Here is a 22,864-nt window from a genome sequence, read left to right as displayed (position 1 = left end):
GCGCCCCACGAAGAGCGCCCGCCGCTCGCTGTCCCGCTCCATCTCGCAGTCCTCCACAGACAGCTACAGCTCAGGTGGGTGCCACCAGTGCCTCCACCCTTCCTCCTGGTGCTCAGCATTAAAATGTTGAACATTCTTCAAAAGCAAATCCAAATCTCTTACCGTTCTGGAGGTGCAAGAGAGGTCTGGGTGTCAGAGCATCATCTCTGCAAAGAGCCTCTGCTTTCTTGATCTTGTTGCCCGTCTGAACTGAATATGTTTGGCCAAAATTGTCCACTGGTCTTCCAAACCATGCACCAAGTTACCAGAAGCAGGAGTTCAACAAGCGCCCCACGAAGATCGGCCGCCGCTCGCTGTCCCGCTCCATCTCGCAGTCCTCCACAGACAGCTACAGCTCAGGTGGGTGCCACCAGTGCCTCCACCCTTCCTCCTGGTGCTCAGCATTAAAATGTTGAACATTCTTCAAAAGCAAATCCAAATCTCTTACCGTTCTGGAGGTGCAAGAGAGGTCTGGGTGTGGGAGCATCATCTCCGCAAAGAGCCTCTGCTTTCTTGATCTTGCTGCCCGTCTGAACTGAAAAGGTTTGGCCAAAATTGTCCCCTGGTCTTCCAAACCATGCACCAAGTGCCAAGTTGTGATGTGGAGCAGCCTGCTCCAGGATGCAACCTTTGCCAGGAGCAATCATGGGAAAAATGAGGGTGGTGAGACCCTGGTCCAGGTTGCCCAGAGAGGTGGTAGATGCCTCATCCCTGGAAACACTCCAGGTCAGATTGCATGGGATGCTGAGCAACCTGATCTAGTTGAAGATGCCCCTGCTCACTGCAGAGGGGGTGGACTAGATGACCTAAAAGGTCCTTTCCAACCCAAATTATATGAGAAACCAGCAGAGACACAGTTGAACATGAAACTTTTCTCACTTGGTTGTTGAAAAGCGCGAAGAATGAGAACAGGAATGATCCGAGCTGATCTGGCTCTTCAGCTTAGACCTGAAAGTCTCTTCTGTGCATTTCCCACAAACCACCTCCTTTCTGTAGCTGTTCCACTTCATTTAGAACGAGTCATTTCTCTCACTGGGGTTATTAATTGTTCTGTGCTGATTGGGAGGAGTTGATACCCTCGAGGTCGCACCGTGGTGATCAACAGCCTCTGCCAACCATGGGAAGGCCCCGACCTGCCAGCCCAGCCTGGGGATATTTTGGCAAATAACTGAAATTTCAGAAACTTCTTTCCCTTTCTGCAAAACTCAGATAATTGTCACAAAGATTCCTTTTTTTTGGGGGGGAGAGAATCAGGTGGTTTCAACCACCCTGGCACTTCGAAGCGCTCAGCGTTACCCACCGTGGCCACGTCGTGTGGGCCCTTTAATGAGATTAAAACACTTAATATCTTTAATTAAAGGCGATTGGCTTTGGCCTCGTGCTGTTTCATAACTGGGGAAAAGTTGTGCCAAAAAGAAACAAGGGTTGTTTTCTCAGTCGGGCTGGAACAAGAGCAGGTTGCCCCCTTTGTTTTTTAACCAATACTGACGCCGATATTAGAGACGTGAGTGGATCCTCATCTAAAATGCTTTAATTACACCAATAATTAGTGCCAGATGCACTGTCCTGTGTCTACAAGAGTAAAATCTGCATGTGAAAGTCTGGCTGCCACCTAGATGGGGTGTTTTTTTTATTATAAAAGAATTATTTCAGCCCCCCAGGAGCAAGATTTTAAAAGAAACCTCTGCGCAGATTAGTTGTCTTCAAGGAAATAATCCTCCTGGAGTTAATTAATCCTCCTGGAGTTAATGAATCCTCCTGGAGTCCTTGATATTCCAGAGGTTGGAATTATAGAAAGTGCTTTTTGGTTGTTCTGGAGCCCAGGCTGCTGGTCCTTCAAGAGCTGCTGTGGGATTGTGCAGACAAATTGAGAAGTGTTTTGGCATTGGGATGGTGTTGGCAGAGTGGGACTTGCCCTGGCAGCTTGTGGAGGATGGAGTCCTGGCAGAGGAATTCCAGCCCCGTGGAATTCTGCTCTGTGAGAGGATTGAGATCTGAGTGGGTCAGGGGGAGCCTGGCACACCCGCTGAGCTCCTTTCCTTGGGATCCTTCAAGAGGTTCAGGCAAGGCAGAGGAGAAAGTAATCAGCTTGTTGGGTGCTGCAGGGAAGAGAAACCCGTGGTCAGGCTGAGGGGGGAAGGGTTTAACTCCTTGGGTTGGATTTTGTGCTGTGAAAATGTTAACAGGGCTGTTGGAATCATGGAATTGCTTTGGTTGGAAAGACCTTGAAGATCCTCCAGTCCAACCCTTCCCCCAGCCCTGCCAAGGCCACCACTGCCCCATGTCCCTCAGCACCATCTCCAGGGCTTGGAAACCCCTCCAGGGATGGGGACTCCCCCCCTGCCCTGGGCAGCCTGGGCCAGGCCCTGACAACCCTTGCCAGGCAGGAATTGTTCCCCAGATCCAACCTCAACCTCCCCTGGCACAACTTGAGGCCGTTCCCTCTTGTCCTGTCCCTTGTTCCTGGGGAGCAGAGCCTGACCCCCCTGGCTCCAACCTCCTCTCAGGCAGCTGCAGAGCCAGAAGGTCTCCCCTCAGCCTCCTTTGCTCCAGGCTCAACACCCCCAGCTCCCTCAGCTGCTCCTCACAAGTTCTCCAGCCCCTTCTCCTTCTGCTCCAGCCCCTTCCCCAGCTCCGGGGCCCTTCCCTGGACACGCTCCAGCCCCTCCAGGTCCTTCTTGTCCTGAGGGGCCCAGCCCTGACCCCAGGATTCCAGGTTCAATGCACTGACTGTTGTATAAAACAGCTCCCTGAGGTGTTTGGTGTAGATCATTCCCTCTTGGAGGCTCTGCCTGGGAGAGGAGCTGGCTCACCTCACCCCAGTAGCTGTTGAGTTTGACTGTGCAACTTTTCCTGGGAAAAGATGCAACCAGTTTTCTGGTGGTGTGGAAGAAAGAGGGATCATCATCAAGACAGCAAAGAGAGCTCATCATCATGTGCTGCCTTCACACATGCACATTGAGTCATGGAATCCCAGACTGGTTTGGGTTGGAAGGGACCTTTAAGATCATCCAGCCCCATCCCCTGCCATGGGCAGGGACCCCTCCCATAGACCAGAGTGGTCCCAGCCCCATCCCACCTGCCCTTGAACACTGCCAGGGAGGTGGAACATCTCCATCATGTCCTAGTGATGCACAATATTGGCCACCTCTCTGAGGCTGTCATGGATGGTGCTGTTCTACAGAGATGGTCCTCTTCTGCAGTGACAAATGACTTGATCTCTCATCTGGAGAGTAAAGACTGGGGAGTAAAACTTCAGGGCACTTTGAGGAATGAGGGATGACCATATCGATGAGGCTTTTGAGTTGGTTCCCAGGGTGTGGCTCTTGCTGGAGAGAAGGACAAGGAGGTGGTGGTGGTGAGGAGCTCAGCTGGACCAAGGGCCCTGAGCTCCAGGTTCTTTGTCTCTGGAATGGAAAGAGGAGTGAAACCTTCTAGTTCATCTCCAAGCCTTACGTGTTGCTTTGACTGGTGCCACCAGTCCTAGGAGGTGAAGGAGGTCTGGTGTCCCACCAGGGATGTATTCCAGAGGGAAATGTGGCACAAATGGTCTCTTCAGCTGATCTGGATAAACTGGAAGCAGCACTGGTGTTAATTCATGGGACCTGGAATTGAAAATGGACTCTACGTGTGATCTTAGTCATCAAAATTAAAGGGAAGGGGAATTTCCAACTCCATGAGAAGTGAAGCTCTGTTGGGAGGACATTGGTAGGGAGGGAAGACAATTATGGAGAGCAGCTGTAATTAATTCTGAGTCCACACACACCCCCACACCCAGTTGCCATGTATCAGGTCAAGAAGCATAACCTGGTTCTGTGAGACCACGTGTCCTTCCAATGGAGACAGGTGGGGCCACCTTTGTCCTCTTCCCAAAAGACCAAGAGGGAGGAGGAGCCAAAGAAGATCCAGAAAGGCAAAATATTAAAAACATTTCCAAGTGTTTGTTATTTCTAATGGAAAAGAGGAATCCAAGGGCTGGACTGAGCTGTCTGGAGATGCACAGAGATGTTGGTTGGAAGGAACCACCAAGGTCATCTCGCCCCTTTGCCCACTCAGAGCAGGACATTGCCAGGCTCTCTCTTACCAGTTCCTGAAGTCCTCCAAGCTTGGAGATCCACCATTTCTCCAGGCAACCTGTGCCAGTGTTGGCTTGTCCTCCTGATGAAGAAGTTCCTTCATCCTATCCCATATGAACCTCCCAAGCAACAACTTGTGGCCATTGTCTTGACTGAGGAACACTGAGATGGAGCAAAACCAAGGGCTGGGTCAACAGGGTCCACCATGCCATGGCTTAAAATGAAATAGGTTCTTGCATCTCCCCTGTCTTAAATGACAACTCTTAAGGTTTTGGAAGGACTCAGAACATTAATGAGAGTTTTTGTTGGCTATTTGAGACCTTAACCTTTGGGAAGAGAGGTGGGAGAAGGCCACAGAGGAGCTGCAAAGCCCCTGGGGGACATGGTCAGTGAATTCCCTCCAGTGTGGTGTTGCAGTGTAGGTGAGGGTGAGGAGATCATTGCAGGTGGAAGGTGATGCTGGGGAAATGGTTCTTGTAAGGAGAAGATCCCAACTGAGGGCAGAAGGAGTCAACCTGTGTCCATGGAGAGCACATCCATGGGCACGTTCAGCAGAGCATCTGCCCCCTTCCCCTGCGGGTGCTTTGGGGGATATTTTCTTCCATCTCTGACCTCCTTTTCTTCCTCCAGCTGCCTCCTACACAGACAGCTCTGATGATGAGACCTCCCCCCGAGACAAGCAGCAGAAGAACTCCAAAGGCAGCAGTGATTTCTGTGTCAAAAACATCAAGCAGGCAGAGTTTGGGCGCCGAGAGATCGAAATTGCTGAACAAGGTAAATGGGGCACGTTCCTCAAGCTCCAGGTTGTCCTGAGCTGCCTCGTGGGCTTCTTCCTTCCCCCCTCAAATCCTCCTTTTGGGAAGTTCAGTATATTGGGAAGTTCTTGACGCTGTTCCCACTGGAGATGGGACGAGTTCTCTGGGATTTTGTGGGATGGAAAGGAGTTCCAGGCTTACCCCCTGTAGCTACAACCAACCAGCTGCTGAAGGGCTGCTCCATGGCTGGTTGCATTTTGTTGAAATCAGTAGAGAAGATGGAAATCCTTCCACTTGGTGAGACAGCTTTGGTTTAGCATGATTGTCCTCAAAAATCCACAGCAAACACGTGGTGTCCAGGTGGTTGGAGAGATCTTGGAGAGCAAGTCCCGAGTCTTCCAAGGTCTGAAGGGAGATTCTCCTCCAGCCTCACCTGGCCAAGTAGAAATGAGAAACTGTGATGATGCTAAATCCCAAATAACAGGGAAAAACCAAAACCCCCAGAAGGTTGTTTGGGTCTTTTCATGATTTATTTGATCCCTGCCCTCAAGGATTTCACTTGTTTTTTTGAAGCTGGTCAGACTCATGGGAGAGCAGGGCAAGAAGTGATGCTGTGATGCTCTTCCTTCTCTGCTTCCATCAAGAGGGAATGGGGAAAAAAAATAAATGGTCTTTTTTATTCCTTTTGCCTTTCAGAAATGCCTGCACTGATGGCTTTGAGGAAGAGAGCTCAGGGAGAGAAGCCACTGGCCGGGGCCAAGATCGTGGGCTGCACACACATCACAGCACAGACAGCTGTAAGATCCCCTCCAGAAACTCCAGACAGGGACTTTCCACTCTAAAATAGACCCTGAGCAGTTAAGGTAGATATATACACTCTGCAGACAGAAGGTACTTGGGAGTTCCCACTGACTTCATCCCTTTTCAGTTGTAAACCAAAATAAAATGGCAAAGCCCCTGAAACGCCCCTTAAAAACCACCCTCAGATCCAACCCCCAGGAACTCCCCTGGAGAGCAAGGGACAACCCCAGCTCTGTGGTGTTCTTTCTGTTGGATGTTGCTCTTCCTGATGGCTTTGTGGTTTAAATCCAGGTGCTGATGGAGACCCTGGGAGCCCTGGGTGCCCAGTGCAGATGGGCTGCCTGCAACATCTACTCGACCCTCAATGAAGTGGCTGCTGCCCTTGCTGAGAGTGGTAGGAAACTTCCCCCTCTTTCTTCTTTCTGGCTTTAAAAAGATTCCTTTTGAAATCATATTTAGCTTGTTTACCATCTCTGGGAGGTTTGTTTTTTCCCTTCATTCTCTTTGAATAAACCTAGAGGAGGCCAACAGCACAAGGTCAGTCCCTTCCATGGGGCAGGAAATCCTGGAATGTTTTTTTTCTGGGGTGTCAAAGTGCTTTGCACAACTAGTGATGAGGCACATGAGAAGCTCTCAGGGCCGTGTGGACCTGGAAGTTCTTTTGGTGAAAGAACTGGAGCTGAATTTAACTTCAGTTCTAGGTGTTTGAGTCAAAACTTTGGCTAAAAAGGGTGAGAGGAAAAATCTGGGGGGGACACATAATTCAACCAATGGAAGCTGCTCATGTTCATAGAATGATGGAAGGGTTGGGTTGGAAGGGACCTTCAAGATCATCCAATTCCAACCCCCCTGCACGGGCAGGGACACCTCCCACCATTCCAGGTTGCTCCAAGCCACATCCAACCTGCCCTTCAACACTGCCAGGGATGGGGTCAAAATGTTGCTGCTTACCTGGGAGATGCCTTCATTCCAATCCTCTTTTTCTGGGTTGAAGGGCAGGGTTTTTACTGGGAGAGGCTGGGAGACCCAGAAGAAGCCAAAGCCACCAGTTTGCCTGCTCCCTGGTCTTGCACACTGAAGCTGAATAATAATAATTGCTCGTTAGTCAGAATGAATTTGTAGCTCATGGGCCTAACAGGAAAGTGGGACATCTGGAACTTCCTCTGGCAGTGTTGAAGGGCAGGTTGGATGGGGCTTGGAGCAGCCTGGAATGGTGGGAGGTGTCCCTGCCCATGCAGGGGGGTGGAACTGGATGATCTTCAAGGTCCCTTCCAACCCAAACCACTCTGCAATTCTTTGATCTAACAGCCCAAGCTTGATTTTGCAATTAAATGTTATCACTGAGAGCATGTTGACCCCATGTCTGGTGGCCAGAGCTTGTCTGGGGGAAAGAGGAGGACACTGGGAAGGCTGAATCTGACTCCTGCCTGCTGTCTTCAGTGGGTGTCCTCAACATCCACCTCCAGAGCTGCTTCTAGAAGGTGGATGTTGACAGATGAGAACTGTGGGCAGGAGCGTGGTGGTGTTGGGACCCCACTTCATCCCGTGGGGCTGGAGGGGAGAGCTGGTGCCCCAAGGGGTTTGCTCAGGCTGTGTCAGCACCCATCTCCCTCCCTCTCTGTGCCAGGGTTCCCTGTCTTTGCCTGGAAGGGAGAATCTGAAGATGACTTCTGGTGGTGCATCGACCGCTGCGTCAACGTGGAAGGCTGGCAGCCCAACATGGTGAGATGGGGGTGGCTCTCAGGTGCTTGGCTCATCTTGCACCTTGGGTGGCTCTCACCTTGAGAGGAGGAGGAGGGTTTGGTGCTTCTCTGTGTTCTCCTCCTGAATTTAGACCTAATTAAGTGGTCATTTGGTGCTAACACAACACTTCCCCTTCAGAGTGCTCTACAATTAACCACACAATGCAGGGAAAAAAAACGTTACCCAGGGAAGCTGTGGCTGCTCCATCTCTGGAGGTGTTGAAGGGCAGGTTGGATGGGGCTTGGAGCAGCCTGGAATGGTGGGAGGTGTCCCTGCCCATGCAGGTGGGTTGGAACTGGATGATCTTTAATGTCCCTTCCAACTCAAACCAGTCTGGGATCCTCTGATTCTATGAAATGAACTCATCTCTGTCTCACAGAAGAGTCAGGGAGGAGGTGGGTTAAGTGACTCCTGGATGTGGGTCTCAGCCACCAAGCAAGGTTTTGTTTAACTGCTTCCTAAAGAGGTTGGTTCAGTTTGCTTCCAGAGGAGCTGGCTACAGTTTCAACCTAACTCACTTCATCTACCCCATAGCACCTTCCAGTGCCTGAAGGGGCTCCAGGAAAGCTGGGGAGGAGCCTCTTACAAGGGCTTGAAGTGAGAGGAGAAGGGGGAATGGATCAAAACTGGAAGAGGGAGTTTTAAGTGAGACATGAGAAGGAAGTTCTTTAGTGTGAGGGTGGGGAGACCCTGGCCCAGGTTGCCCAGGGAAGCTGTGGCTGCCCCATCCCTGGCAGTGTTGAAGGGCAGGGTGGATGGGGCTTGGAGCAGCCTGGAATGGTGGAAGGAGTCCCTGCCCATGCAGGGTGGTTGGAACTGGATGATCTTTAAGGTCCCTTCCAACCCAAACCCTTCTGTGATTCCATGATTCTCCCTTTGGGTAGCTCAGAAGAGAGGAGCTGGCAAACCTGGCCAAAGAAGCAAGACCTCTCTGGTCTGTGCAGTCTCAGGGCTGAAGCTGGATGGACCTGGTCCTCTCCATGTGCAGGTTTTCAGAGCCTGCATCATATTTTTTCCTGTCCTGTTGAGATGAGTCCCTCCCATATCCTGACTCAAGGAGACACATCCACAGGTTGCAGGATAGACCCTGAGCTGCTGCTGCTCCATCTCCATTTCCAACCTTCTGCATCTTTAAGCTCTGTAAGGAGAAGCCCAAGCTCTGTTTCTACTTTCTACAGCAAAATGGGTCTAAGTAGTTGAGCCCTAAGCCACGTGGATTTCATATCAGGGCTTGAGATCCACCCCAGGAGCCCTTCAGTGGCCCCCACCAGCCTCATGGCCAGGTGGGCACTGCAAGGTGTGATGGAGCCAACCTTGTACATCCCATGGAAATGGGTCTGGATGTCTCAGATTCCAGAAATGGGAATATTTAATGCTGGGGCTTCTGTGTGGTGCTAGTCCATGGGAGCAGTTAGCCACCAACACTGAGTCTCCAGAAAAACCCCTCTGATGGGGACACAGACCTCCAGAGAAGTGGTCTGGGCAGGAATGGCTTGGGAGGGGTTTCTGAAGAGCACCCAACCTCCAGCACTGAGGGTTTGGTTCCCTCTGCAGCAGCAAGTGCTCTAGGACCACACTGCCACCAGGGAGGGGGGTTGGTGCCTCCTCCAGCTCTGCCTTCCTGCCATCTCCTTGAGCTTTCACCAGGTCTTCTTGTGCAGTGAGTTGTTTTCAACCACCTTGAGCCAATCCCAGGCAATTTTAATCAGCTTGGCTTTGGTGAGATCAGCCCCAGGTATCAGCTGTTGCCCCAGCAGAGGTGGAAGGAGGGGACAGGGTGAGACATTTGGTGGCAGTGGAGGGATTAAAAATGTTTCTTTCATGGAAGAGCCAGAGATCTTCTGCTGGAGAAGCTGGGAAATGAAAGGACCAAAGGAGTGAGAAGTCACAGCAACGTGCAGTTGGTGACTCGGAGAGAAAAGCACCAAGAGAAACACCTACCAAGGGGATCCAGATACACAGAGGATGGTCCCATCTCCAAGGAATGTCCCCTCAGGCACGGGGTGATAGGAAGGTGTTTTTAACATGCTCTGCTCCTGAGGTGGAGCTGCCAAAACCCAGAGGGAGGTTGGTGAACCCAGCTGGGAGCCCTGGGTTGCGGATGGTGCCTCTTGGTGAGGGCATCAGGCAGAACATCTCTTTAACAGCTGCTTTTCTGCCTGAAAAACTCTGCACATCAACTAAAGGCTACTTTATTTTTTTTCTCAGGAATAAAACCAACCAAACAACACCCACCTGGGAGGAATTAGAGTGTGTAAATCTGAGAAAACTGCAGGAATTTGGGGCACATTCCACGGGCTTGGTGACCTCCATCACCAACCTGCTGCTTTGTTGGGGGGTTTTATTTTTCATCTCCCACCCCCCTGGGAAAGAGGAAAGTGCCAACCCCCAGAATTCTCACTCAGAAAGAGGATTATGTGCCCTATTAAAAGGGGATTAAGGAAATGAAGAGGCCCTGGGAGCCAGGCTGCTGAATTCCTACCTCGCTGGCCCAGGAGAGCATCTCAGCCCACTTAACCCTTCCCTGCCTCTGCTTCCCAAACAAGATCTGGGGGTTCCCTGGAGACTCAGGAGGGTCAGGTCTGCTTGGGAGACACATGCTCTGCTCTGGCAGGACACCCTGTGCTTTCTGGGTATTCACCTTCAGTGGGAAATCCTGCAATTTAGAGAGAAAAAGGTTGGGATCACATGTTTTTGGTGGCTCCATGAAGCCACCATGACATGTCCACAAAGCTCAGGAGCATTATCTTTGTGCCCATGGTGGGGCATCTGCTGCAGGAGCATGGTGGGAGTGGTAATTTTTCCTGAGTGGCTGTAGATGCTGTGGGAGAGCTGCAGATAACCTGGAGCAGAGGGTTCCTCCTGAGCTCCACCACCAGCCACTGAGCAGAGCTGCTTCTGCCCAGGCTTGATGTTGGCATTTGAGGACACCTGCACATCCCACCAGTAGGTCAGTAGGGGCTGGGTTGGCAGGCAGAAGTCTTGAATGTTGGTGTAGGAGACATGAAAGGAGGAGGAGGATGATGATAAGGACCATGCAAAGAGAATGAAGATGATGGTCCAGTCAGAAGTCTTGAATGTTGGTGTAGGAAACATGCAAGGAGGAGGGTGCAGTGAGAAATCTTTGGTGTTGGTGCAGGGGAGGAGCAAAGAGGATGATGAAGATGACAGGGAAGGTGCAGAGAGGAGGAGGAGGATGATCATGGTGATGATGGAGTCACAAGTCTTCAGTGTTGGTGTAGGGACCAAGCAAAGAGGAGGAGGAAGATTCAGTCAGATGTGTTGAACGTTGGCATAGGGAACATGCAAAGAAGATGATGATGATATAGGCTAATGTCCTCAGGTCCTTGGCATTTCACCTGCTGCTGGGTGACATCTGCTCCCTGTTGTTTCTTCACCCTAAGTCTATTGGGGGGTTGTCACACTTCCCACCTTGCCTGGCCCCCCTGAGGCCACCAGGCTGGCAGGAGGACTTGAGGAAATGCACCTGGTTGGATTGTTGGGTTTTTTTCCTGGATCTTCTTTCCCAGGCACCTCTTTGTGGTGCCCCAGTGGGTCCTTCTTTGAAGCCTGTGGAGCTCAGCCCCCTCCTGGGGTTCAGCTGAGGGTTGAGGTGAAGCAGGAGATGACCCAGAGTGGCTGGGACTGGGGCCACGTTGGTTATGAGGCAGGTGTGTAGGACACAAACAAGACTCCTGGTGAACCCCATGGGCTCTACCTGCTCAGCTGTCCTGTTTTGTCCAGGTGGTCTCTGGCTTTCTCCACTGCCCTGAGATGGGCACTTGAGGAGGAAATGGGTGACCTGGGAGAGCCATGATCTGGTAAAGGAGTTTTGTACTTCTGAGGCTGAGGTTGAAAGGCAGGTGAAGCTGGAGACCCAGAGCTGGTGTCTAAAGTAGGGTCAGGATTTTTGATGCGTGTTTAATGATGCAGCTGCTTCATCATTTCCCACCTCAACATGAGGAGAAACTTCTTCACCCTGAGGGTGACAGAGCCCTGGGCCAGGCTGCCCAGGGAGGTGGTGGAGTCTCCATCCCTGGAGACATTTCCAAAGCCACCTGGACATGTTCCTGTGGGATCTGCTCTAGGGGATCCTGCTCTGGCAGGGGGGTTGGACTAGAGGTCCCTTTCAACCCCAACCACTCTGTGACTCTGTGGTTTGCAGTAGTGGCTCTGCACCTTCCTCCTCCTTCTCCATCCTCCTCTTTATCCCACTCCTTCTACATCCTCCTTGTTCTCCATCTTCCTCCATCCTTCCCCATCCTCCTCCTTCCCCATTCTCCTTCCCCATCCTCTTCCTTCCCCATCCTCCTCCTTCCCCATCCTCCTCCTTTCCCCCCCTCCCCCCCCCCCTCTCCCCCCCCCTCCCATCCTTCCCCATCCTCCATCCTTCCCCATCCTCCATCCTTCCCCATCCTCCATCCTTCCCCATCCTCCATCCTTCCCCATCCTCCATCCTTCCCCATCCTCCATCCTTCCCCATCCTCCTCCTTCCCCATCCTCTTCCTTCCCCATCCTCCTTCCATCCTTCTCCATGCTCCTTCTTCTCCACACTCCTCCATGAGCAGCCATGTCAGAAGAGCTGGTGCCCACATACAGTTCAAAGGCTTTTCCATCTGTGCTCTGGGAGATGAGGAGGAAGGAGCTTCCACAGCATTTTTCCATGTTTCCTCTGGTCTCAGGGCAAACATCAAGGTCTGCCACGTGTGTCTGACCTGCTGCCTTTCCAGCATGGTATCCATGGTGGGCTTAGTCTCCCCTAAGCCCTCATGGTGTGGTACCTGAAATGCCAAAACATGGGCTTGCTGAGGCACATCTGAGCATGGGGTTTACCCCTTGTGCCTTTTTGGGGTCAGCAGCTCAGACTGGATCTTCAGAGTGGTGACTCTGTGGTTATTTCATTGCAGATCTTGGATGATGGAGGAGATCTGACTCACTGGATTTACAAGAAATACCCCAACATGTTCAAGAAGATCAAGGGGATTGTGGAGGAGAGTGTGACTGGTGTCCACAGGTAACAGGACAGGCTGGACTGTGGGCATGGAGATGTTTGGGCAGAAAACCCATCTTCTGCCTCAGGGCAAAACATCTCCAGGCTGTGAGATGCCACAGACTTGGCTGGATGTTCAACCTTCTCCTCTGTGGTCTGTGGTTTTCCTTCACTTGGGCTTGGCTTTGCCAGGGAGCTGTTCTAAACCTCTGGCTCAGGGAATTGACTTGGAGCTGCTGCCCCGAGTTGCAAAGGAGGAGCAGAAGCTCCTGCTGATCATTGTGCACCTGGGAAAATTGCACAAGGTCTTGTTTGTCCAGCTGGGAAATGGGGGCAGTGGTTGTTTCACCTTCCTTTGCAGCTGAGAGAAGGAAGGGGTGAGGGTGCTGGACAAGAAGGAGGGTCATGACAAGAAGGACCTGGAGGGGCTGGAGCAGAAGGAGAAGGGGCTGGAGAACTTGTGAGGAGCAGCTGAGGGAGCTGGGGGTGTTGAGCCTGGAGCAAAGGAGGCTGAGGGGAGACCTTCTGGCTCTGCAGCTGCCTGAGAGGAGGTTGGAGCCAGGGGGGTCGGGCTCTGCTCCCCAGGAACAAGGGACAGGACAAGAGGGAACGGCCTCAAGTTGTGCCAGGGGAGGTTGAGGTTGGATCTGGGGAACAATTCCTGCCTGGCAAGGGTTGTCAGGGCCTGGCCCAGGCTGCCCAGGGCAGGGGGGGAGTCCCCATCCCTGGAGGGGTTTCCAAGCCCTGGAGATGGTGCTGAGGGACAAGGGGCAGGGCTGGGGGAACAGTTGGACTGGATGGTCTTCAAGGTTTTTTCTAACCCAAATGACTTGATGTTTCTCTAAGAAGGAGGGGTGGGCTTTGGAGAGCCAAAGTCTTCTCCTGCTCCTGGACTAAACCTATGGGAAGAAGTGAGACTGGGGAAGAGGAACTGAGTCTCCAGGTGGTCCAGGAAGGGAGAACCTCCGAGATGCAGTGACTGAGAGACACCCATGGCTCTGTGATGGGAGAAGGGCCAGGAGAGGTGTCAGAGGTGCTTCCCCAGTGGAGTTATCCATATCCCAGGTGGCAGAGAAGAGGGGACAGAGGAGAAGAGCAGCAGACTCTACTTCTTCCTCTACCCTTGCAGGAGGAGAGGCCTGGCTGCAGCTCCTGGAGCTCTGAGGGGAAGGAACCTCCAATGGGGAAACGAAAGACATGAGGCAGGAAAGTGTCTGGGTCAGGTCTGCAGCCCCTGGGGTCAGGAGAGGAGCTTGGTGGTGATGTTTGCAGCATCAGGAATCGTCCCCATGTGGGCAGAAGAGCTGTGGAGGAGCTAAGTAGGGTTAGAAACTGTTCCCCATGGTCTTGGGCCAGGAGCAAGGTTGTTTTCTGAGGTTGGTGGCATCAGTGGGGGGTTGTGTGCTCCTGACCTCCAGGGGACAGACAAGGTGAGGACTGAAGCTCCCCAGATGAATGGGGAGAATCCTGGAAATGGTCTGCAGAGACTGACCAAGGGAACAGGTTCTCCTTCCCATGGTCTGCAGAGACTGACCAAGGGATCAGGTTCTCCTTCCCATGATCTGGAGCAGGGAGATGGGTTTTAGATGCTTTTCACAGTCATGGTGTAGAGTTTAGGTTCATTTCTAGTGGTTTTGCTGCTGCCAGGAGTTCAGAAGTAGATCAGGTTGGTGTCTTTTCCACCCTGATGGCTTCTTGTGCTCCATCTTGGTGTTTCCACTCCTGCTGCTGTTCCAGTGGGTGTTTTGCTGCAGGTGTTGATCACCTTGCTGTGGATGTTCCTCTTCTGTGGCCACTTCTGTGCCTCTTGAGCTGGAAGAGCTTGAGGAATCACAGGAGCTCTCATCTTAGGTTCTCTGAAGCAGGATTTGGGGCTTTGTCCTTTGGAGGACATGAGAGGATGGTTGTGATATCAAGTCATGAGGCACGTGGAGCCTGGAGCACCTTCTGATGTGCTGTTTGATGTGGTTTATGAAATGCTTCTTGCCAGCCTGGCAGCTCCCTGGCAGGGGAGGGAAATGGTACAAACATCCATGGAAGGACAAGTTCTCCTGCTCCTCCTGGAATGAGGAGCTCCTCAGGAGAGGTCATCTTTGACCCTCCAGATGTCTACTGCTTGCTCCAGCAAAACAAGACCCAGCAGTCAAGTGTAGGGCAATATTTTCCCATTGATCATTTGCTTCTTCCCATCTTGGTTCCAGGCTCTACCAGTTGTCCAAAGCAGGGAAGCTCTGTGTCCCAGCCATGAATGTCAACGACTCGGTCACCAAGCAGAAGTTTGACAACCTGTACTGCTGCAGAGAGTCCATCCTGGATGGGTATGTACATGGTCATAGGACCATGGGATGGTCTGGGTTGGAAGAGACCCTAAAGATCATCTGGTTCCAACCCCCCCTGCATGGGCAGGGACACCTCCCACTAGAGCAGGGTCACCCAAACAGGGCTGTGTCCCTTGCTTGGGTTCCATCAGACCCCACAGTCCATGGGTCTGTCCTACCTGCCAGTTCTGGTCCTTTTAGACCATTTAATAGCTCTGGTCCATCCTAGATGGAACCACCAAGGCAGTTTGAGGCAGCAACCAAGTCTCTGTGGGTCAGAAGGTTCCTAAGAATCCCAGAATGGTTTGGGTTGGAAGGGACCTTAAAGCTCATCCAGTTCCAACCCCCCTGCATGGGCAGGGACACCTCCCACCATTCCAGGCTGCTCCAAGCCCCATCCAACCTGCCCTTCAACACCCCCAGGGATGGGGCAGCCACAGCTTCTCTGGGCAACCTGGGCCAGGGTCTCACCACCCTCACAGAGTTTCTCTCTCTACCTCTCTTTTTTTCCCCCTCTATTCTGATGGAACAGGGTTTCTGTGTCCTCACCACCCCCAGCACCATCTTTTGTCAAAGCCCAGTGAGATGAGGACAGGTTTTATTCTTGCAGTTCAGCCTGTGACACGTTGTAGTCCCAGGAGACAAAGTGGGCCCAGAAGCAAGGACAGAGTTGAATTCCCAGACATGGATGTTGCTGCTGCTGAGATGAGCACCAGAGGGGAGGTTGCCTGGTCTGGGCCAGGTGCCTGGGGGGTGGAGAGACCCTCCATGGAGAAAGCCCCTCCATGGGGCCTGCAGGAGAGGTGGGGAGGGACTTTGGACAAGGGCTTGTAGTGAGAGGCCAAGGGGAAATGGGTTAAAACTGGATGAGGGAAGATTTAAGTTGGACATGAGGAGGAAATTCTGGGCTGTGAGGGTGGGGAGAGCCTGGCCCAGGTTGCCCAGGGAAGCTGTGGCTGCCCCATCCCTGGGGGTGTTGAAGGGCAGGTTGGATGGGGCTTGGAGCAGCCTGGAATGGTGGGAGGTGTCCCTGCCCATGCAGGGGGTTGGAACTGGATGATCTTTAAGGTCCCTTCCCACCCAAACCCTTCTGTGATCCTATGAACACACCATGATGAAGTAATTCTAATTGAGGAGCCCTTAATTCTTCTCATCCAGGAGACCTTTGCTCTTTAGGACATCTCTGTGGCTTCCAGACACACAAGGCAGCCCCTCTCCTGGGGATCAGCTGCCCTGGGGAGAGTTGCCCCCCACATTTTAGGTGTCCCAGGACACAACTTCCAACTCCCATGTCCCACCTCTGGTGGGTGTCACAGGCGACCAAGAAACCTGAACATCTTTCCAACCTTCTTTGTCTTCTTGTTCTCAGCTGTGGGGGCTGGTGGGACCTCATGGGGAGGCAGGTGGGGCTTTGAGCCTGGCCCAGGCATCTCAGGTGGGCCAAGGGAAGGATGAGCAGAGGTGGAATGGAATCTGATGGGGTTTTTTCTCTTGGAATGAGTTTGGAAATGGGAGGGAATTTCACCTTCCCTGCACTGCTAACCTAGTTAGTGCTGGGCTAAAAATAGCCTGGAATGTAGGACACACTTTGGGGGAATCCAGGAGGAGAGGAGAGTTGGGTTTGTGGCTTCTGGCAGGAAATTCCCACTCTCTTCCCTCTCCTGGAGTTACATTTTTGGGGGCTGGGGGGTGTTTTGACTTTAGGAAAATACCAGATGAAGAGCAGAGTTTTGGAAAAGCTTTTCAATGTTCCTGGAGGGCCAAAGGAACCACAAAATTAAAACCAAAGAAGGGATCCAAGCCCCAACTCCTTCCTCCTCCTTGCACTTCCTGGGGACACCCACCCCTTCCCAAAGGAAAAGAGGTTCTAGGTGCCCTGTGGGGTCTGTGCCCCCAGGGTTTCCCTGTGTCCTGGTGGCTGAGGAGCCACCTCTGCCCTCCCCTGCTGCTCTGTGACTGTTGGGTGCTCTGTTCCCTTTTCCAGGCTGAAGAGGACAACAGACATGATGTTTGGGGGCAAGCAGGTGGTGGTTTGTGGCTATGGGGAGGTAAGGAGCTCACCTTTCCCACCTGGAATGGGCTCAGCCCTTACCCACCTGGGCTGCTCTGTCCTCCTGCCTCCTCTTGGCACCTGCAGGGACCTCCAGACTTGGCAGCTTTGCCAAAACTGCAGGATTTCTCAGCATTTCCAGTCTCATTCTTTAGTATTAAAAACCAAAAAAAAGATACTGAGCCTGGATCTGAAAAGACATGAGGGTGAAGTATCCTGAGTACCCTCCATACCTGGGCATTGAAATAATCCTGCATTCATATAGTTACAGTATATCTTGATTGTCTATCATTATTATAGCTTGATTTTCTATTATGATTATATCTTGATTTTCTATTATTAGTATACATTGATTTTCTATTATTATTATACATTGATTTTCTGTTATTACTATACATTGATTTTCTATTATTACTATACATTGATTTTCTATTATTACTATACATTGATTTTCTATTATTACTATACATTGATTTCCTATTATTATTATACATTGATTTTCCATTATTATGATACATTGATTTTCTATTATTACTATACATTGATTTTCTATTATTACTATACATTGATTTTCTATTATTATACATTGATTTTCCATTATTATTATACATTGATTTTCTATTATTACTATACTTTGATTTTCTATTAATATTATATATTGATTTTCTACTATTACTATACTTTGATTTTCTATTATTACTATACATTGATTTTCTATTCTTACTATACATTGGTTTTCCATTATTATTATACATTGATTTTCCATTATTATGATACGTTGATTTTTTATTATTACTATACATTGATTTTCTGTTAATATTATATAGTGCTCTTCTATTATTACTACACATTGATCTTCTGTTATTTCTATATCTTGATTTCCTGTTACTATTCCATCTTGATTTTCTATTTCTAGACTCTGTTTCTCTGCCAGATATCATATTCTATTTAATATGACATGAAAAGATGAAAGCTCAGAGGCTCTGCAGGTGCCTCAGCCCCTCTCCTTTCACCCCCAAAATGAAGATTCCTCTGAGATCCCCCCCCTCTCTTGGGTGGTTCTTGTTGGGACCAGTTAACACCAGTTCCAGTTGGCTGGGCTGTGGGTGCTGTACTGGGATTTTTTTTTTGGAAAAAAGCTGAAATTGGGCAAATTCCTCCCACTGAGTTGCATTTTTGGGGAGACTTTGCTCATGGAGCTGTGACCCTGAGGTCCCCTGAGAGCTGCACCTCAAGTGCTGAGTGAAGATGAAAGCTCATTAACCCTTGGAGATTAAATGATTCAGCTTCCTAAGTAGGGTAAAGGTTTCAAGAGACTCTTAAACCTTCCATGAGATAATCTCTGGTTCTCCTGGTGCTTTCTAGTCACCAGGATGTTTGGGTGGGAAAAAAAAGATCCCCCTGGGGACCAAAACCAAAGGGGATTTATCCTTTTAGTGCCTCTCTCAGCCAACCTGGGGCTGACTCAGAGTCCTCCAAACCCAGCAAAGTCACCCCAAAAACCCACCCTCTGCCCCCCAGAGGGCTGCAAAGGTTCCTTGGGGGGGTGGGACACCCCCAAGCCCGTGGTCACCTGGATGCTCAGCAGCTCCTGAGCCTTCAGCATCTCACTCTTCCTCCCCCTCCCAGGTTGGCAAGGGCTGCTGTGCTGCTCTCAAGGCCATGGGCTCCATCGTGTATGTGACAGAGATTGACCCCATCTGTGCCCTCCAGGCCTGGTAAGCAGATGCACCCACAACTGCTCCTTCAGGCTTGTGTTTCCACCACCCACCCAGGAAAAAAAACCACAACCAGGGCGTGCTCAGCAAGGGTCCCTCCTGAGAAGGGGGGTTTGTGGCTTCTCTGCACCCTCAGAGGGACCCCCAGCTCCCTGCTCTGGCCACAGAAGAGCTGCTGCACTAAAGCATCACCCAGTTTATCCCATTGGGGCCAGTTGGCACAACCAGGGGCACTGGGGACAAGAGTTTAATGACATAGGATCTTAGAATGGTTTGGGTTGGAAGGGACCTTAAAGATCATCTAAATCCAACCCCCCTGCATGGGCAGGGACACCTCCCAGCAGCCCAGGCTGCTCCAAGCCCCATCCAACCTGCCCTTCAACACCCCCAGGGATGGGGCAGCCACAGCTTCTCTGGGCAACCTGGGCCAGGCTCTCCCCACCCTCACAGCCCAGAATTTCTCCCTCACATCTCATCTCCAGCTCCCTCTTCCAGCTGGAAACCCTTCCCCCTGCTCCCATCCCTCCCTGCCCTTGTCCCAAGCCCCTCCCCAGCTTTCCTGGAGCCCCTTCAGGCACTGGAAGCTGCTCTAAGGTCTCCCTGGAGCCTTCTCTTCTCCAGGCTCAACACCCCAACTCTCCCAGCCTTTCCCCACAGGAGACAGGCTGGAAAGATGGAACAAGATGGCTTGAAACACTGTCATTATTTCCTGGAAGACTTTACCACTGTGGCCTGAAGGGCTGTTGGGAAGTGCAGTTTGACCTTTGGGGATCCCCTGCTGCACCCCCCTTCAGTGAGGGCTCTTTTGGCCTTCTCTGTGCTCACCCACCCCTCACAAACCTCACCCCCCAAAGCAGGACACTCAGCTTCCCCTCCCAGGGCCACGTTGCACTGACACCCACTTGTTTCCTCCAGAAAAAGGGTGTTTTGGTGTTGCTGCTTCATCCCAAGGCTCGAGGTGGGACCTGACCCTGACCCCAGAGCCCCCAAACCACCCACAGCCTCATGAAAACCCACAGCCCCTTCCTAAACCAACCTTCCAAAGGGCTGTGGTGTTGAGGAAACTAATGAGCCCTGCTTAATTAGCAGAGCTGATCAACTTTGAGGTTCCTTTATGGCCTCCACGAGTGGCACATCCAGCAGCTCCTCCTGAGTCCTGAGTGGGGTCATTTGCAGCAAAACCCCTTCCCTGCCTCTGCAACAGGGCAGCCCCCCCTGGGAAGGAGTTTGAAGTGGGGGGAAAAAAACCCAGCAAATGGGACAGGCAGCAGGGAAAAAAAAGTGACATTTTTTTTTATAGTAACTGTGATTTTGCAGCTTCTCAGGGGCTTGGGAGGAGTGTCAACAAATCCTAAAAAAAAACCCCTCATCCTGCCCTGGTTAAGTGATGTGCTGGATGCACCTTGATGAGTGAAGTCAGGGAGGACTTGGGGAGTGCTCCACACTCCCAGAGGTCCTGGAGGTGCCTGAATCTGGATGGCAAAGCTGGTGATGGAGACCTGTGGGGGTCTGGGGGAGTTGGGTTTTAAGATGGTTTGAATCCCCCTCGGGCAAGGTTCTGTAGCAGGAGGGTGTAGCTGCATCTCCTGGTGTGCTTGGCAGGAGCAGCAGGTTTGAAAAAAAAAGCTTTTAGTTGGCAATGGAGATTTGAAGGGGTGGAGACCTGGACAGAAAATGTGAAACCCTCCTAAAAAAATCTCTTTTCACTTCTCCCTGCAATAGTCCCAACCCCTCCCCCCCCCCAGGTTGGCTCCAGGAACCCTCCTGATGGGCTGTGTGGTCCTTCCCCTGCTGCTCCTCTTTTCCAGTGTGCATTAGAAAATGAAAATGAGCATCTAAGGAATAAGTGATGGGGGGATGGGACCTTCCCCCCCCCATTTTTAGCATGTTTTTGCTGCTTCTCACACTGCTTCTCCCCCCCTCCCCTTAGCATGGATGGATTCCGGCTGGTAAAGCTCAACGAAGTCATCAGACAAGTTGACATTGTCATCACCTGCACAGGTATGAGGTCCCCGAGGCAGGAGGAGGGGGGGACAAGGGGTGTGGAGCCCATCACTGGGCCCATGGTTTTCCAGAGGAAAGGGCAGAAAGGTGAGGAAAGGGGATGTGGGTGTTGACCGTGGGTGTCTCCGGCAGGCAACAAGAACGTGGTGACCAGGGAACATCTGGACCGGATGAAGAACAGCTGCATTGTCTGCAACATGGGACACTCCAACACTGAGATCGACGTGGTGAGCCTGGGGACAGCTCGGGGTGGGTGACAGGGCCTTGGGACCCTCCCCCTGTCTGACCAGTGCCTCTTCAGCAAGCCCCTGGGAGGAGATAAAATCATCCATCGCTCCTCGAGTCCCACAGACACTGGCAGATGTGGCCACCTCCTTCCTGGGGCCCCAGGGAGTCAGAGGAGCTTCCAGACTAGGTGCTTGGTGCCCACCAGCCTCATTCCTTCCCCTGGAGCTGAGGGAGAAAAATCACAGACATCTCAGTCTTCTACAACTCCTTGGAAGGAGGTTGGAGCCAGGGGGGGTCGGGCTCTGCTCCCCAGGTGATGCTCAACCCCACCAGGCTCTACTGAGCAGGGCTGAAATGGGCTGGTTTGTGCTTAGAAAAGCAGGAGAGTCTTGTCTAAAGGCCAGAGGAGAACTCCTTGGCCAAACCCATGACCACCCTGCAGGGCTGGGGCCACCTCTGGGGTCCCCAACACAGGAAGGACATGGAGCTGTTGGAGAGAGGCCAGAGGAGGCCCCAGAGATGCTGGGAGGGCTGGAGCAGCTCTGGAGCCAGGCTGGGAGAGTTGGGGTGTTGAGCCTGGAGAAGAGAAGGCTCCAGGGAGACCTTAGAGCAGCTCCCAGTGCCTGAAGGGGCTCCAGGAAAGCTGGGGAGGGGCTTGGGACAAGGGCAGGGAGGGATGGGAGCAGGGGGAAGGGGTTCCAGCTGGCAGAGGGAGCTGGAGCTGAGATGTGAGGGAGAAATTCTGTGCTGTGAGGGTGGGGAGAGCCTGGCCCAGGTTGGCCAGGGAAGCTGTGGCTGCCCCATCCCTGGGGGTGTTGAAGGGCAGGTTGGATGGGGCTTGGAGCAGCCTGGGCTGGTGGGAGGGGTCCCTGCCCATGCAGGGGTGGGACTGGATGGGCTTTGAGGTCCCTTCCCAGCCAAACCATTCCATGATCTAAAGCCATTTCTGGGGCTGCAGAGCTAGCAGAGCCCACCTGGCTGGGGGAAGAAGTGACCACAGCCATGACCATGAATCCTCTTCAGCCAGGAAAGCTAGAAGGGTGGTTGTTGCTGGAGCTTTGATGTGTTGCCATCCTAAAACCAGTTCCAGGTTATGATTCATAAAGGTTTTACTGCTCTGGGAGTGTGACCAGGCCCAAAGGGAATTAGAAACCCCGGGACAACATTGAGTTGCTTCCTCTTTTCCTTCCTGTCATGTTGCTTCTGGGTGTTTGATCTTTGCCCAGTGCTTTCTTTAACTGTCTGCACACCCTGTTTCAGGCCAGCCTACGTACCCCTGAGCTGACCTGGGAGAGGGTGAGGTCCCAGGTGGACCATGTCATCTGGCCAGATGGGAAGAGAATTGTCCTTCTGGCAGAGGTGAGTGGTGGGCAGTGCAGGGGGGGCTGCAGCCTGGGCTCTGCTGCTGGAGGGAGGATGAAGGGCTGGATGAGCCCAAGTGCTTCCAGAAATCACCTCCTTGGGCCTCAGCAGCTCAACCTCTGGTTGGAAGGTTTGGTGTGACCCTGGTTTTGGCCCATGTAGTTCCTGGAATGTGGAAAAGCTCTGGTGTTTTCCTTTGTCCCACCCCAGAGAATTGGATTGGATTTGTTTTCACTTCTAAATAGTTTTACTGAGTTATTAGGGCACCAAGAACTTGGTGTTCAAGTGACTGTCCAGAGAACGTGTTAGAGGAGCAGCTGAGGGAGCTGGGGGTGTTGAGCCTGGAGCAAAGGAGGCTGAGGGGAGACCTTCTGGCTCTGCAGCTGCTGAGAGGAGGTTGGAGCCAGGGGGGTCGGGCTCTGCTCCCCAGGAACAAGGGACAGGACAAGAGGGAACGGCCTCAAGTTGTGCCAGGGGAGGTTGAGGTTGGATCTGGGGAACAATTCCTGCCTGGCAAGGGTTGTCAGGGCCTGGCCCAGGCTGCCCAGGGCAGGGGGGGAGTCCCCATCCCTGGAGGGGTTTCCAAGCCCTGGAGATGGTGCTAGGGACATGGGGCAGTGGGGACTGGGCAGGGCTGGGTTAAGGGTTGGACCTGATGATCATCAAGGTCTTTCCCAACCCAAACAGTTCTACAAATGGTGAGTCAACCCAGCAGGGACACCTTTCACCGGGGGTTCTTCTACCTCCTGTAGGGTTGTGAAGTGTTAGTGGTGCCACGTG

General features: G+C 52.1%; 1 protein-coding gene across 1 annotated transcript in view; it reads left to right on the top strand.

Annotated features, from left to right (window-relative positions):
- The window catches only part of AHCYL2 (adenosylhomocysteinase-like 2), a 31,126-nt gene that overhangs the window by 4,437 nt on the left and 3,825 nt on the right, over positions 1 to 22,864 (top strand). Inside the window, exons 2-14 of the mRNA XM_009996373.1 lie at positions 309 to 399; positions 4,746 to 4,889; positions 5,567 to 5,667; positions 5,963 to 6,065; positions 7,299 to 7,393; positions 12,322 to 12,428; positions 14,606 to 14,722; positions 16,707 to 16,770; positions 18,402 to 18,490; positions 20,421 to 20,491; positions 20,627 to 20,721; positions 21,983 to 22,081; positions 22,559 to 22,567. Of these exons, the coding sequence (XP_009994675.1) occupies positions 309 to 399; positions 4,746 to 4,889; positions 5,567 to 5,667; positions 5,963 to 6,065; positions 7,299 to 7,393; positions 12,322 to 12,428; positions 14,606 to 14,722; positions 16,707 to 16,770; positions 18,402 to 18,490; positions 20,421 to 20,491; positions 20,627 to 20,721; positions 21,983 to 22,081; positions 22,559 to 22,567 (1,185 nt within the window). The remainder of the gene's footprint in view (positions 1 to 308; positions 400 to 4,745; positions 4,890 to 5,566; positions 5,668 to 5,962; positions 6,066 to 7,298; positions 7,394 to 12,321; positions 12,429 to 14,605; positions 14,723 to 16,706; positions 16,771 to 18,401; positions 18,491 to 20,420; positions 20,492 to 20,626; positions 20,722 to 21,982; positions 22,082 to 22,558; positions 22,568 to 22,864) is intronic.

Source organism: Chaetura pelagica, unplaced genomic scaffold (assembly GCF_000747805.2).
Source record: "Chaetura pelagica isolate M959 unplaced genomic scaffold, ChaPel_1.0 scaffold250, whole genome shotgun sequence".
Taxonomy (NCBI): Eukaryota; Metazoa; Chordata; class Aves; order Apodiformes; family Apodidae; genus Chaetura; species Chaetura pelagica.
Note: the sequence above shows the minus strand (reverse complement) of the source record. Positions and strands in the feature narration are given on the sequence as shown.